At 30.4% G+C, this 15338-nt stretch overlaps 3 protein-coding genes across 3 annotated transcripts; all 3 read left to right on the forward strand.

The window, feature by feature from the left end:
* The first annotated feature begins 1235 nt into the window (after positions 1-1235).
* Positions 1236-4800, forward strand: LOC112455859 (gephyrin-like). Its single transcript, XM_025018061.1, has 12 exons — positions 1236-1309; positions 1672-1829; positions 1909-2102; positions 2177-2360; positions 2662-2739; positions 2814-3089; positions 3183-3249; positions 3316-3427; positions 3516-3797; positions 3946-4079; positions 4219-4409; positions 4483-4800. The coding sequence occupies exons 1-12, from the start codon at positions 1273-1275 to the stop codon at positions 4798-4800; spliced, it is 2031 nt and encodes a 676-aa protein (XP_024873829.1). The 5' UTR covers positions 1236-1272.
* A 2333-nt stretch (positions 4801-7133) lies between these two features.
* Positions 7134-9544, forward strand: LOC112455858 (gephyrin-like). Its single transcript, XM_025018060.1, has 8 exons — positions 7134-7279; positions 7515-7790; positions 7883-7949; positions 8023-8134; positions 8223-8504; positions 8637-8770; positions 8851-9053; positions 9124-9544. The coding sequence occupies exons 1-8, from the start codon at positions 7148-7150 to the stop codon at positions 9394-9396; spliced, it is 1479 nt and encodes a 492-aa protein (XP_024873828.1). The 5' UTR covers positions 7134-7147; the 3' UTR covers positions 9397-9544.
* Positions 9545-11336: 1792 nt separating this feature from the next.
* LOC112455857 (gephyrin-like) lies at positions 11337-14234 on the forward strand. The gene is made up of 11 exons (XM_025018059.1): positions 11337-11422; positions 11496-11686; positions 11765-11921; positions 12040-12102; positions 12186-12455; positions 12529-12595; positions 12664-12766; positions 12865-13143; positions 13310-13443; positions 13529-13719; positions 13790-14234. The coding sequence occupies exons 1-11, from the start codon at positions 11420-11422 to the stop codon at positions 14078-14080; spliced, it is 1749 nt and encodes a 582-aa protein (XP_024873827.1). The 5' UTR covers positions 11337-11419; the 3' UTR covers positions 14081-14234.
* The last annotated feature ends 1104 nt before the right edge of the window (positions 14235-15338 follow it).

Genomic DNA, 15338 nt, shown 5'->3' on the forward strand with positions numbered 1-15338 from the left:
TGCTAACTTTAACCGTCGGTTAAGCTAACCGTGGCTGGTGAAATTGGCCCAGAGAGAGCCCATCCCGGCTCGTGAGACTGTCGAAAGCCCCTGATGTACACTACCGCCAGTACATCCATTTTCGAAATTAGTACTACGTAGCCACTTCATTTTCCGACACTGCCGATAAAACATAATTTTGTTGTGTATTATATGTAAAATATATTTATATTATATGTAAATATCTAATAGCCCTCTCTCCCTCTCTTACTTTTTTTCTTTCACTTTCACACTTCCCAGACAACACAAAGTCCAAAATCGGGACATAAGACGTATTTTAGCCAAAAGACATCTTTTAGACGCCTTATGTCCCGCTATTGGACATGCGCGCTGTCTGAGTTGTTTCAAATAAAAGATATGTATCTCCTATCAGTTTAAAATTCCGAATACGAGACAATAGGCCTTTATGGAAAATATCGTTAGCAAAACGAATAATATTTGGGGAACAAGCAACAGAGAATGTTTTATAATTTTTAAATATCTTGACGACGACGGTTTATCGTCTGTTATGATATGCGCAATCACCGCGCTGCAAGAACAATCGCAACGAAATTTTTACAAACGATACAATTTCATGTTAATTTTCTATAAAACATAATAAATGATCAGTCTAATATATTGAATTTCTCTATTTACGACTTAACACGTATTAACTCATTATTTCTAATACATGTATTTATAAATATACATGTTTTGAATTTTTTTTTTTTTTTCTTGTTTAATTGTTTCAAATTTTCAAGTTATTTATTGATATTAATTTCATACGTTCTATGCACGTATTCTTTAAGCTTGCAGCTAAAATACGACGATATTTGGCAATATTTCTCTCGACTTTTCCACTAATTTACTGCGATATTTGTGACGGAAATCACAAATACCTACACTTATATCAAGAATCACCAGATTCTTGCAAAAATTAAACATTACAAAATATTTAGCATTTTTTATTGTAAAGATTATAAAACATCGCGTATAATTTAGGCTCAGCAGAATCGGTTTTTCGGTTCGAGAAAATTTTCAAATTATATTTAGAAACAGAATCGACATTGTCGAACACAATTTCAATATTAAGAAAGGGAAAAAATGTAAACAGTGTGTGTACGTATCTTATCCCAAACGTTGCCGTACATCATTTCGACTGTTAGCTCAGTCGAGGAACGTATAGTGATTGGGATCAAACATTCAACGACACAAGTACCACGGCGAGTGTAGCAGATATAGAAAAGCGAAAAGATGTCTGAAATGGCTATAAGAGCACAATTTGTAATTTGTACGTATCATAATATGTATTCTTCATGTATTATATCCTTGTAAATATTGCACAAATAATATAACAAAATCCGTTTCTTAAATACACGATTATAATCAGAAATGCTTTATATAAAACATTTAAATTTAATTGAACTATTATATCCTAATAAAGGTAATAATAAATAAGTATACAGTATAATATCGAAAAGCATCCTCACGCGTATATTTTTATTATAAAGTCACGTTTAACAGCTATTCGTAAATATTGGAAAAAAAGAGCAAATTATAATAAAATATACACGTATATTTACGTGTATATTTTACATTTTAAACGTATTATTACATTTTTAAAAGTCTAATAATTCTATCGTGTTCATTTAGTACATCAATCAGGTACGATTGATTCGGAAGAAAGTGAAGATCTTTTAGACCCACGCTTCAATGTAAAATATGAAGAGTTTTTCCAGATAATAGCAGATACACCCAACGTAGAAGTGGTTGATATCACAGTTGTGAGACCAGTTAAAATTATTATAACGGTAAATATACATACAATAAATATATATCACAAATATTTATATTATTAGTCTTTAATTTTCCTTTATTAATATGACGTAGAAAAAATTACTTTCAACGTGTACAAATAACAAAGCTGATATTATTTTCATCATTGGTGACGTTGAATCCACTGAGAAACGATATGCGAATAAAGCGATTGAAACTGTTACTGTTGATCGCAAAAAACTATCTACAGATTTGATAAATTTGATGACAAACATGGAAAAAAAACTGAAGGAGATTACGCATTATAAGTAAACTTTTATTTTTATTTACGTTGTAATCTTTAATTTTGTAACTCTTACAATTTATTTATTCTCACAACTAGATATGGAATACGCAACAAAACGTTATTCATTAATTTGTCTGGCTTAAACAACGATAAAAGAGAGTGCTTTACAGCAATTTTAGATATGCTGCCGAATATGACGCATTTGATACATGAAAACGAAACTCAACGTCCTTCATTATCTGACATTGCATGCTCTTTCAATGATGAATTTCCAAAACAGGTAAAATACTTTTATCGATTAGAACGTTCTGAAGAAGACCATGGTCGAAATGTAAATGTTATATATATATATATACATATTTTTATTAAATTTTAATTTTAAATTAACATATAAAATTTTTTTGCTCGAATTTTGGCCGTTCAACTTTTTTTAGCTTTGCTATTATCGAGCGTATGTATCTTGTTTTTATTAAGTAAAATACTGTTGAAATTGTAAAATACTGTTAGAAAAACTTTTGTTAAAATTGATAATTTGTAACAAATTTATAAGATAATATAGACTACGAAATTTATTTGCATAGGGAAAAGATAAGGATGCAAATGAAAATCTTGAGACATCCTCTGTTTCGCTTACATCTTCGCAATCATCACTTACAGAAGTAAAACACTCTAATAATGATTTTATAACATTATATAAATATGCATACATATACAAAATTAAATATACTTACAGAATATGAACCATAATCCAAACAATTGCCATAAGGAATTGTTTCGCACAATTCCTTTAGAAGAAGCATTGGACATATTGAATCAGATAGCACAAGCAGGGATGGATAAAATAAATCATGAATCGGTAAAGATAAAGGATGCTTATGGCAGAGTACTATGTGAAAACGTACATCTGAATTGTTGCGTGCCACCATTTAGAACTTCCTATAAGCATGGATACGCAGTGTCGGTAAAAGATGGAAAAGGATTGAGAAGAGTGCAGGAAGGAGAAAATAGAGTAAGTTGAATCAGACGCACATACATATATATATAAAATATGTAACAACCTACAATTATTAAAATTAATTAGAATTAAACGAAACTTTTTCAGTTTCCTCCGCTTCCGCTTCAACCTGGAACATGCGTATGGGTGAATAATGGAGCGCCTATTCCCAATGGTAAGTGATTATACATTAAGCTGATCTATTTATAGTAAAGAAATTAACTGCCGTATCCGATTATAGGAGCAACCGCAGTTGTTCCAGAGAAGGATACAAAACCATTAAAAAAATCCCCGAACAACGACAGCAAGTATATTGAAATATTGATTGAACCAAACTGCGGACAAAACATTAAGTACAAACTTAATAATTTCCATACGATAAAAATTCTATTTCTATTTACCAAAACAGTTAATTTATTTGTCTGTATATCTATTTTAAAGACCCATAGGTTTCGACATATGTTCCAAAAAAAATAATATTATTCTAAAGAAATTTACACGTATTGGCCCAGAAGAAATAGGACTTTTGACAGCTTGCGGCTGTAAAAACGTTACAGTCGCTAAACAGTTGTCTATGGGTGTATTGTCCATCGGCGATAATTTAGAAGAACCTGGAGAACCTTTAAAACCAGGATTTGTCTATGACATTAACAGAATAACTTTAATCTCACTACTAAAGCATAATAGCTACTCTCCTTTGGATTTCGGAATTGTAAATAATAAGTGAGGGCGTTTAAAAATTATTCTAGCTTCAAATACACAAGCTATTATATATTGCTATATAATATTCTATATACTTAAAATTATTATTAATTTTGTTACTTTATAATTAATTATAAATACTTAATACGTAGTGATTTATTTTTTCTAGATGTTCGTCTATTCGGGAGAAAATCGAGAAAGCTTTAGAAAGAGTAGATATACTTGTGACGACAGGCTCTATTAATGACAAAGATTTATTGAAGATCATTTTAACGAAATATTTGAAAGCCGAAATACATTTCGGTACCATTTATTTTTCTCATTATAATTACTTTAATTACCAATTTATCAAAAAGAAAACATGCATACCTATAAATACATTCAATACATTGTATATCATTGTATATATAAAAACATGGTATAATTGTACACGCTCTTTTAGGTAATGTAGATATAAAACCAGGAAAGTCAACGGCACTAGCAAGTTGCATGTTCAATGACGAGACAAAGTATTTCTTATGTTTGTCAGGAAATCCGACATCCGCTTTCATTGCCGCGCATATGTTCCTTTTGCCTTTTGTGAACCATTTGCATTGCGATTTATCTGCAGGACCTGTTGCAATATCAGTTCAAGTAAGATTGTTCTTATACATATTGCGTAATAGTAAAATATACCTCCTATTGTTACGTTGCTATAAAATTGTAGACAAACCCGAGAAACGCTTTGTTTCTTTTACATCATCGTCGTAGATTAGCGTGGGCAGATTTAGAGTTCGATGATACAAAAAAAATCACAAAAGCTTCCGGGATGGATAGTTTCTCCAAGGATAAACTATGTAATATGGTATGTTCAAACGCACTTTTACTATTACCAAAGAGAAAGCAAGGTGAAAAGCTACTACCTGAAACCAATAATACTACGGCATTACTTATCGACTATCCCAGAAAGTTAATAAAACTATTACCTTATCGTCTAAGACCTAATTCGGCTCTAAAAAAAGTACAACATAAATACAAAATCTAATAATGCTTCATTAATTATTTTTACTTTTAAGTTTAAAGTCGTAAAAATCTCATCATCTTACATGATTGCAAGAATAAATATTCTAAATTTCAAGTAATTTCAAAAATATTGTATGATCAATGTTTTCATCAATTTTGATTTTATCGCTTTTTATATAGTTTTTAATTATACTATACGTAGATTGTAACTAGATAATTTGCGTTTGCACATTATATCAGAATTGATGGATAATACTTTTGAAAATGCTTCTATAAATTTAGAATGTAATAATAGATTTTCGCAATTTTCATGTATCATAAGTCCTCATATAATCTTTCTAAAAAATGCTCAAATTTTAATTTGTTATAATATAACAAATATCTGATGTAGTGTATATGTGTATTTTCACAAACAACTGTTTTACTAAAAATAAATGACAGAATTTTTATTATTTAATTAAATAATAATTATTAATATTTATTTAAATAATAAGCGTTTTGTTTTATTTCAAATAATTATCTATTATTTGATTAATTTACAATTAAACAACTTATAATTTCCAATAACTGATGGTTAACTAGACATGTATACAAATGTTATAATTTTAATTGTAACGCATTTGAGCATTATTTTAGTTACATATGACAACAGTTATTTTTATTTTATTTTATTTAAATATACATTTATTACTTTATTCTTATATCTGCATTCTCTTTCTTTTATATATAAAAAATGTATTTGTTATGTTGTAATATATATAATATGTCACATATATTGTATATATGTATTACATATGTTAAATATACACATATATACAATTTATGACACATTGTTCGTATATACTATGTATTATTATTATATTATTGTATTATAATGTATGTATAATATAGTAATGCATTATTAATGTATTAAAAATATAATAAATATGTTAAAACCACAAGAACATATCTGAAATTTTGTTGCTTTGAGTTTTCTTCTCAAATGTAATAATAGTTGCACTTTTAATTAAATTTGTCTTAATATGTTTATATATATATATATATAAAGTTGTCATAGGTATTCAAATTTAAAAGTTAGAACAAAATTATCATTTTTTATTCTAAGGATTTTAAAAGATCTTAAGATATCGCGTATAATTTACGTTCGGCAAAATTGGTTTTCCAATTCAAAGAGAATCTCACTAACAATAAAGTTAAATTTAAAAACAAAATCGACATTGTCGAACACAAAGTCAATATTGAGAAAAGACAAAAGTGTAAACAGTATACCTCATCGCAAAATGTTCCCGTACATCCATTCGACTATTAGATAACATTACCTCAGCCAACAAACAACAATTGATATCAGACATACTGAAGAAACGACACAAGAGTAGCACGGCAAATATCAGCAAGCACGGAAAGATGTCAGAAAAGGCTAAAATGACAATAAGAGTTAAAATTATAATTCGTATGTATCGTAATATAATATGTATTCTTCATGTATTATGTCCTTGTAAATATTTCACAAATATAATAATATGATAAAGTCCAGTTTTAAGTACCTTAATATAATCAGAAATGTTTCAGTAAAAACATATAAAATTAGTTAAAACATTATGTTTATACATTAGAAATATAATAAAATACCTTATTTAAAATGTATAATAATAAATAAACCTATGCAGTACAAAAGTAAACTATAACAAAACACACACACACACACACACACACACATACATATCTTTAAACGTAATGGCGTTATTATATTTTTAAAAGTCTAATAATTTTATCACGTTTATTTAGAATGTAAACCAGATACATTTGACTTAGACCAGAATGCAGATTCTTTAAACGAACCATCATTTGAAAATTTTAAAGCAAAATATGAAAAGTTTCTGGAGATGGTAACATATATACCTAACACAGAAATAGTCGATATTATTATCATAAGCCCAGTTAAAATTATCATAATGGTAATAATTGTGCGCAGAGTGAATACGTAAAATAAATGTTTGTATTATTCTTTAATTTTCTTTTTTATTAATATGACATAGGGACAATTACTTTCGTGTATAAATAACGAAGCTGATATTATTTTCATCATTGGTGACGTTGAATCTACTGAGAAACAATATGCAAATGAAGCGATTGATAGTGTTACTGTTGATCGCAAAAAACTGCCTACAGAATTAGCAAATTTGATGACAAACATAGACAAAAAACTGGAGGAGATTATGCGTTACAGGTAAACTTTTATTTTCAATTTACGTTGCATTCTTTAACCTTGCAACTCTTACAATTGATTTATTATCAGAACTAGATGTGGAATACGCAATAAAACATTATTCATAAATTTGTCTGGCACACACGAAGATAGAGAAACATGTATGGCAGCTATTTCAGATATATTAATGAATGCGATGCATTTGATGCTGGGTAAACGAGAAACTCAACATTTTTCACTTTCTGATATTGCATCATCTGCTTCTACAAGCAGAGATAATGATTTTCCAGAGCAGGTAAAATACCGTCTATGTTAAAATTTATAATTTATAACAAATTTATAAGATGATATTGGCTACGAAATATGTTTGTATAGGGAAAAGATAAGGATGCGAATGAAAATTTTGAGAAATCCTCTTCTTCGTCTACTTACTTCTTCATGTTCACCACTTACAGAATTAAGATACTCTGCAGGATAAATAATGATTTAATATTGTATATATGCATGTACAAAGTTAAATATATTTACAGAATATGAACGATAATCCAAACAATTGCCATAAGGAATTGTTTCCCACAATTCCTTTAGAAGATGCATTGGAGATATTGAATAAAATAGCACAGGCAAAGATGGATAAGATAAATCATGAATCGGTGAAGATAAAGGATGCTTATGGCAGAATACTATGTGAAGACGTACATCCGAATTGTTCCGTGCCACCGTTTAGAACTTCCTCTAAGCATGGGTACGCAGTGTCGGTAAAAGATGGAAAAGAATTGAGAAGAGTGCAGGAAGGAGAAAATGGGGTAAGTTGAATCAGACGCACCATACATGTGTGTAATATGTAACAACCTACAATTATTAAAATATTAACTAAAATTAAACAAAACTTTTTCAGTTTCCTCCGCTTCCGCTTCAACCTGGAACATGCGTATGGGTAAACAGTGGGGAACCTATTCCTGAAGGTATATATTATAAATTACATTACGCTGATTCATTTACAGTGACGAATTAATTGCCATTTCTATCCGGTTGTAGGAGCAACAGCAGTTGTACAAGTGAAGGATACAAAGCCATTAGAAGGATCCCCGAACGACGACAGCAAGTATATTGAGATAATGATTAAACCACAACACGGACAAAACATTAAGTACAAACTTAATAATTTCCATACGATAAAAATTCTATTTCTATTTACCAAAACAGTTAATTTATTTGTCTGTATATCTATTTTAAAGACCTATAGGTTTCGACATATGTGACAGAAAAAAGGATATTATTCTAAAGAAATTTACACGTATTGGCCCAGAGGAAATAGGAGTCTTGGCAGCTTCCGGGTGCAAAGAAGTTATAGTCGCTAAACGGTTGTCTATAGGTGTGTTATCCATCGGCGATAACTTACAAGAACCTGGAGAACCTTTACAACCAGGATTTACTTACGATATTAACAGAATAACTTTAATCTCATTATTAAAACATAATGGCTACTCTTCTTTGGATTTCGGAATTGTGAATGATAAGTAAGGACTTTTAAAATTTATTACGACTTTAAACATACAAGATATTTTATTTACAAATAATTATTAATTTTGTAGCTTTATAATTAATTATATATATAAGTAATCAATACATCGTAATTAATCTTTTTCCAGATCTTCGTCTATTCAGGAGAAAATCGAGGAAGCTTTAAAAAGAGTAGATATACTTGTGACGACAGGCTCTATTAATGATAAGGATTTATTAAAGAACATTTTAATGAATTACTTTAAAGCTGATGTACATTTTGGTACTTTTTATTTTTCTCATTAGTTAATAATTTATGAAAAAAAAGATATACCTCGTACAAAACTGCACCTACTTTTTTAGGTAATGTAAATATAAAACCAGGGAAATCAACGACACTAGCAAGTTGCAAGATTAAGTCTAAGATCAATTACGAGACGAAGTATTTCTTGTGTTTTTCGGGAAATCCGATGTCCGCTTTGACTGCCGCGCATCTATTCCTTTTGCCCTTTGTGAACAAGTTGCATTGCGATGCAAATACAGAACCTGCTGCAATACCAACTCAGGTAAGGTTGTTTTCACATATCGCGAGATAGAAAGATATTCCTGTTACTATATGACGTTGTAAAATTGTAGACAGACGCTTCGTTCCTTTTACATCATCGTCGTAGAATAGCGTGGACATATTTACGATGGTTCAATAAAGAAAACGTCGCAAGAGCTATCAACACAAGTAATCGCTACAAGGATACACTGTGCAATATGATAAGTTCAAACGCATTTTACCTCTTACCAACGACAGAGCAGAATGTAGAACCGCTATTTGAAACCAACAATATGAACGCGTCACTTGTTGACTATCCCAAAAATGTCTATCATTCGTTACTTGAGATGCATCTTTTAAAATAGAGAAACTAATAACGCTTTATTACTTATTTTTACTTTTATAAGTTTGAAGTCGTAAAAGTCTCATCATCACGAGTGCATGCTTCATAAAGTATATCGCGAGTTTCGCGGAAGAACCGTTAAATAAAGCTAGATTCTATAAATTTTACGTGATATCACAAGTACTATGTGTTCATTGTTTCCATCAATTCTGATTTCATTGCTTTTTATATATTATATTTTTAATTTTACAATATGTAGATTATAATGAGATAATTTCCGTTATCACATTATTTCAGAATTGAAGTTTCATACTTTTGAACCTGTTTGTATAAATATAGAATAATATAGTAATGCGCATTAATATATTAAAAATATAATAAATACGTTAAAAGCATAACAGCATATCTGGAATCCTGTTGCTTTGAGTTTTTTTTTAACGTATATAACAATAGTTGTATTTTTAATTAAAAATTTTTCCTAATACTGTAACGACTATTGTACTTATTGCAATGTATTTCTTTTAAATTTCTAATATAAAAAGGCATAAATTATTAATTCTGTCGTTATTGTACATTTCTCTCGTGTCAATTTATATTATCATTTTTTATTGTGATTATTACGAAGATTTGTCAAGATTTTAAGATATTGCATATAATTTATGCTCGATAAAATTGGCTTTCTGATTCAAAGAGAACCAACAATAAGTTATATATATATTTAAAAACAAAATCGACATTGTCGAATACAATTTCAATGCTGAGAAAGGACAATAATATAAACAGTCCCTTATCACAAAACTTTCCCGTACATCAATTCGACTGTTAGATAAAATTCGTCAGCTCAGTTGACGAACGTGGCAGATATCAAACATACGGAAGAAAAAGCAGAAATAGAGCGGCGAGTATTTTATCTCTTTTCAGGAGAAAAAACGGAAAAAGAATAAGAGATGTTACGACATCAACGAGATTACAATACACATATATGCCGTATAACGTTAATAATTTAAGAAAAATATAGTATAAAAATCAGGTGGAAGAAAAATAATTATTTTAGGCGTATTTCCTTTTTAATAAAATACTCTACTTTATATTTTTTCAATTATTCTCCTCATTATAAGAAATAACTCTTTTTTAAGTTAATAAATTACGAGCAAGACTAATTTGTTAAATTTGTAAAAAATTAAATGTTGAATTTAGCAGACGCCTGCTCGAGATAGAACTGGTTATTTGAACCATAAACGAAAAGATCCACGGCATGACATGTGTGCAAAATAAAACCGACATTGTCCAATTACAATCTCGAAATAAAGAAAAGAGAAAAAAATGTAAACAACATTCTTCATCGCGAAACTTTTCCGTGAACTATTTCGACGTCTAAGTCGAACTCAACTGACGAACGTGAGAATTGCGACATAACAATAACATACGTACGAGACGGTAAAATTCTCCGTAATTTTCAGCACATATGCTACAAAACAATATTAAGAAGCTAAAATGGTCATCAACTTTGAGATTATAATGGGTATGTACTGTATACTTCATGTATATTATATTTGCGAATTAAAGTCCTTTAAATAATTGATTATAATAAAGAATATTTTACAGAAAAGTATATGTTCCATTATTAAATATGGCGTATACATATGTGTACATATATATATATATTAATAATGGAAAATGTAATAATATATCTTGCCACAGTTTCTTTAATCATTGTCATCACTGAATCATTAAATGATTCTATATAGTACATAAATAAAATTAATTTTCACATATTTCATAATTTCATTTTGTCACGTTTAATAGTATAACAATTTCTTTGTATATATCGAACCGTATTATAATAAAAAATACGTTCGATACTCTAACTTAACTCAATATTCCTGTCGTAATTGTCAAAATTCTAATTCTGTTACGATCATTTAGTACATGAACAGGACGCAACAAAAATAGATATAGATTATAACGTTGAAAATGTGCTAGTATCTATACCTAATGCACAAATATATGACGTGACAGAGGCTAATCCTGTTGAGACTGATATAATGGTAACTACAAATATGTTGAAAATTTTCCTTGTATTATTGATCATTGAATTTATTTTGCTTATACATGATACAGGAAAAGCTACTTTGTGCGTGCGATGAAAATAACAGTGACGTTATTCTCATTATCGGTAACATCGAACCTGCAAAAAGACAATTTGTAACTGATGCGGTTAGAAATTTTAGCGATAGCAAGCAACTTTCTGAAAACGTAGTACTATCGTTATCAAAGCTAGAAACGAAACTGAACGATAATTTACCTCATAAGTAAATTTTTATCCTTACTTATGTACATATGTTAAGGTTTTTAGAATTACAACTCTTACAATTGTGATTTATTCTTAGAGCTGTATGTGGAGTACGAAATCAGTCGCTAATCATTGATTTAACTAGCTCAAACAAAAATCAAATAGAATGCCTCGCTGCAGCTGCAGATACGATGATGGAAGTCATACATTTGATATGTACGGATCAAGATGAAAACGTGCCGCTACATGACGTTGTACGTATTTCGGATAATATTTCTATAAAGCAGGTAAAATAACAGTATTTTACTGTCTATGTTAGAAGTAACAATATGCAACAAATTTTAATATTGTGCATTAAATCTCTTAATACAGGAAGAGGCTAAGAGTGCCATCAAGCGCCGTAAAAAATCCACTTCTCCGCTTGTATTATCTCCTGTACGTCAGTTAAGATACTTTCCATATTAGTGACAATGTACAAATTTTATGGTATTGTATAATACGATTAAATCTTTTTACAGAACGCAAGCACAATCAAACGCCATAAGGAATCATTTCCTATGATTTCTTTGCAAGATGCACTGCTCAAGATTCATGAAGTAATAATGGAAAGTGTAGAGGAAGCAACTTGTGAAATAGTGCAACTAAGTGATGCTTATGGCAGAATATTGTTCGAAACTGTAAAAGCCGCTTATGACTTGCCACCATTTAAAACTTCCACTAAACACGGATATGCAGTACTAGCAACTGATGGAAAAGGCTTAAGAAAGGTGCTGAACGTAGAAAATACAGTAAGTTGTACCAGACTCGTATATGTGACAACTGACACAATTAAGCTAGAGTTACGAAATTGAACTTTTTCAGTTCCCTTCGATATCGCTTGAACCTGGGAAATGCGTGTGGGTGAAAAGCGGATCGCCTATTCCCGATGGTAAATAATTGAATCATTACCGATCCATTTATAGTAAAAAATTTATTGCTGTTTCTATTCGATTGCAGGAGCAACAGCGGTTGTACAAGTGAAGGATACAAAGCCAGTAGAAATCAGCGACGACACGTATGTTGAGATAATGATTGAACCAGGATACGAACAAAATATCAGGTACGAAGCTCAATATTTCCAATAAACGCAATTTACGCAATAGATTTTATCTCATTATTAAAGCAATTAATTTATTTGCTTGTTTATCTATTCTGAAGACCTATTGGGGACGACTTAATGAAGGGAACAGTTGTCGCAATTCAAAACGCGCGTATTGGCCCAAAGGAGATAGCACTTTTGGCAGCTTCCGGTCGCAAAGATGTCCGAGTCACTAAACGTATATCCACAGGTGTGTTGTCTATTGGAAGCAACTTAGAAGAACCTGGAGAAGAACCTTTGAAACCAGGATTTGTCTATGATGTTAACCGAATAACTCTAATTTCGCTACTAAAAGAGAAGGAGTTCTATTCATTAGATTTCGGAATAGTGGATAATAAGTGAGAATCTTGGAAATTTACTCTAATTCAATATGTATACATATATGCTTATATTATAATACTCTTTATTTAATTTATTGCTATAATTAAAATACTAATTATAATCGTATATTTTTATTCCTCCATCAAATACAAATAATTCGATGAATAATAATTTATATTTCAGATTGACGCCTATACAGAATAAAATCGAAGAAGCTTTAAAAAAAGTAGATTTACTTGTGACGACAGGCTCGACTAATGATAGAGATTTATTGAAAACCGTTTTGGAGAAATGTTTTAAAGCCGATATACATTTCGGTATGTTTCTTTCTTGTCTTAATTACCAAATATATCAGAAGAGAAACATGCCTCTTGCTTAGAAACACAAAATGCATTTCTTCAGGAAATATAAATATAAAACCGGGAAAATCGACAATATTTGCAACGTGCGAGATCAATGACAAGACAAAGTATGTCTTATGCTTGTCGGGAAATCCGACATCCGCTTTCATTAGCGCGCAAATGTTCCTTATCCCGTTGGTGAACGAGTTACACTACAGTTGTGATGGGGAACAGGTCACGTTATCAGCTTGCGTAAGATTGTTTCTCGTGTATCGCGAAACGAAATGTAATGTAACACTATTACAATTTTGTAAACTTGTAGATGAAAAATCAGTATACCTTGCATAGTCGTCCTAGAGCTGCGTGGACGATTTTGGAATGGAACCAAGACGAAGAATATCCCTCGGCTTTCAGCAGGGGAAATGCCATCAGTGATAAACTAGTTAGTGCCACAGGTGCTAACGCACTTTTATTACTGCCGGCAAAAGAGTCCGCAAAGGAGTCGTCTAAAACATTTGCAACAGCCATACTTGTCAAGTTACCCAAACAAATCAATGATGACATGAAAAACTTTTGTAATGCTCAATTACCCAAGCAGGAAGAGAAAAAATAACTACAACAAAAAGGTTTGCTAAAGAATTTGGAGAAGTACCCTTACTTGTCAAGTTACCCAAAAGATTCAGAAGAGAAAAATTTTTGTAACCCTTACGAATTATAAGAGAAGCATGTACAAGATATTTTAGGATGCATCGCATTGTTTAAACGTGATCTTATTTCTAGCGAAAATGATGAGGAAGGTCATCATTCAACTTATTTGCATTTTTAATCATATAACTATTAAATATTATTTTACTTGAGCACAGCACTATCATTTGATTTTACTTCATTCTTAATATCCTACCTTTTCACCTTTCTCTATTATTATTTAGTCATAATATATAGCTATATAAAATTCATGAATAGCACCTGCTAGAACTACGTTTTATTTTGTTTTCTCCCTATTATTATAAACCAGAGCTTCAAAAATATTTTGCGTATAAGAATCTTGCATATAAAACAAATCCCTAGTGAAAAAATTTCTCATATTTTCTTAGAAATGTTATAAGAACTGAGATTTAATTATAAAAAATTCTGAAAAATGTATAATATTTCTCAGATACTTTCAGAAATAATTAAATTTTCGGAATATTTTAGTATCCGTGTATGAAAGTTTCTGTTAAATTGGGCAAATTTTCTCATTTTTTCAGATTTCTACGAAATATGTCGACGGGAAAAATCTGAAATATTTTATAAATATATTATTTTATCTGTTTTTCTGAAAAAAGTCTCAATTTGTATTAAAACATCCGAAAAATTCTGACCATTCTGAGAAAGACTTGAAATTTTATAGAAATTCTGATTAATAAGAAAAATTCTAAGACATTTTTCTACCGGGATTATTATTATCACCAGAGAGGTTCTCTCTTACTATTATTAATTAAAGAAGCCAGTCTTGGATAAATTTTTCCTTATCAATTATTGATATAACCTTATCAATTGTCGAATGAATATTTCAACCTCATCAACATTTACCTTGTGCCAGAGAGAAACCTGAGAGAGGCCATCCCGGCCTTTTTCGTCTGTTGCTGTGTTGCATTTTCCGACGCGCCGCCTGAGAAAGTGCAACTCAACTACGTCGTATCGCTCGGTAACCGCACATGGTTTGCGTCCGTGCTAATGGTTCGTGTCCGAACTAGCCAGCTGGAGGGGATATTCTGGCCGCGGCGGCCGCGCTTCCATCTTGCGTATTACAATTAATAACGAATTACGATAATTAAAATTACAAAATTAAGATTACATTCTTCAAAATTATTACGAATTTTGTATCTCAT

This window comes from Temnothorax curvispinosus, unplaced genomic scaffold, assembly GCF_003070985.1.
Source record: "Temnothorax curvispinosus isolate PA1 unplaced genomic scaffold, ASM307098v1 QBEX01006423.1, whole genome shotgun sequence".
NCBI lineage: Eukaryota > Metazoa > Arthropoda > Insecta > Hymenoptera > Formicidae > Temnothorax > Temnothorax curvispinosus.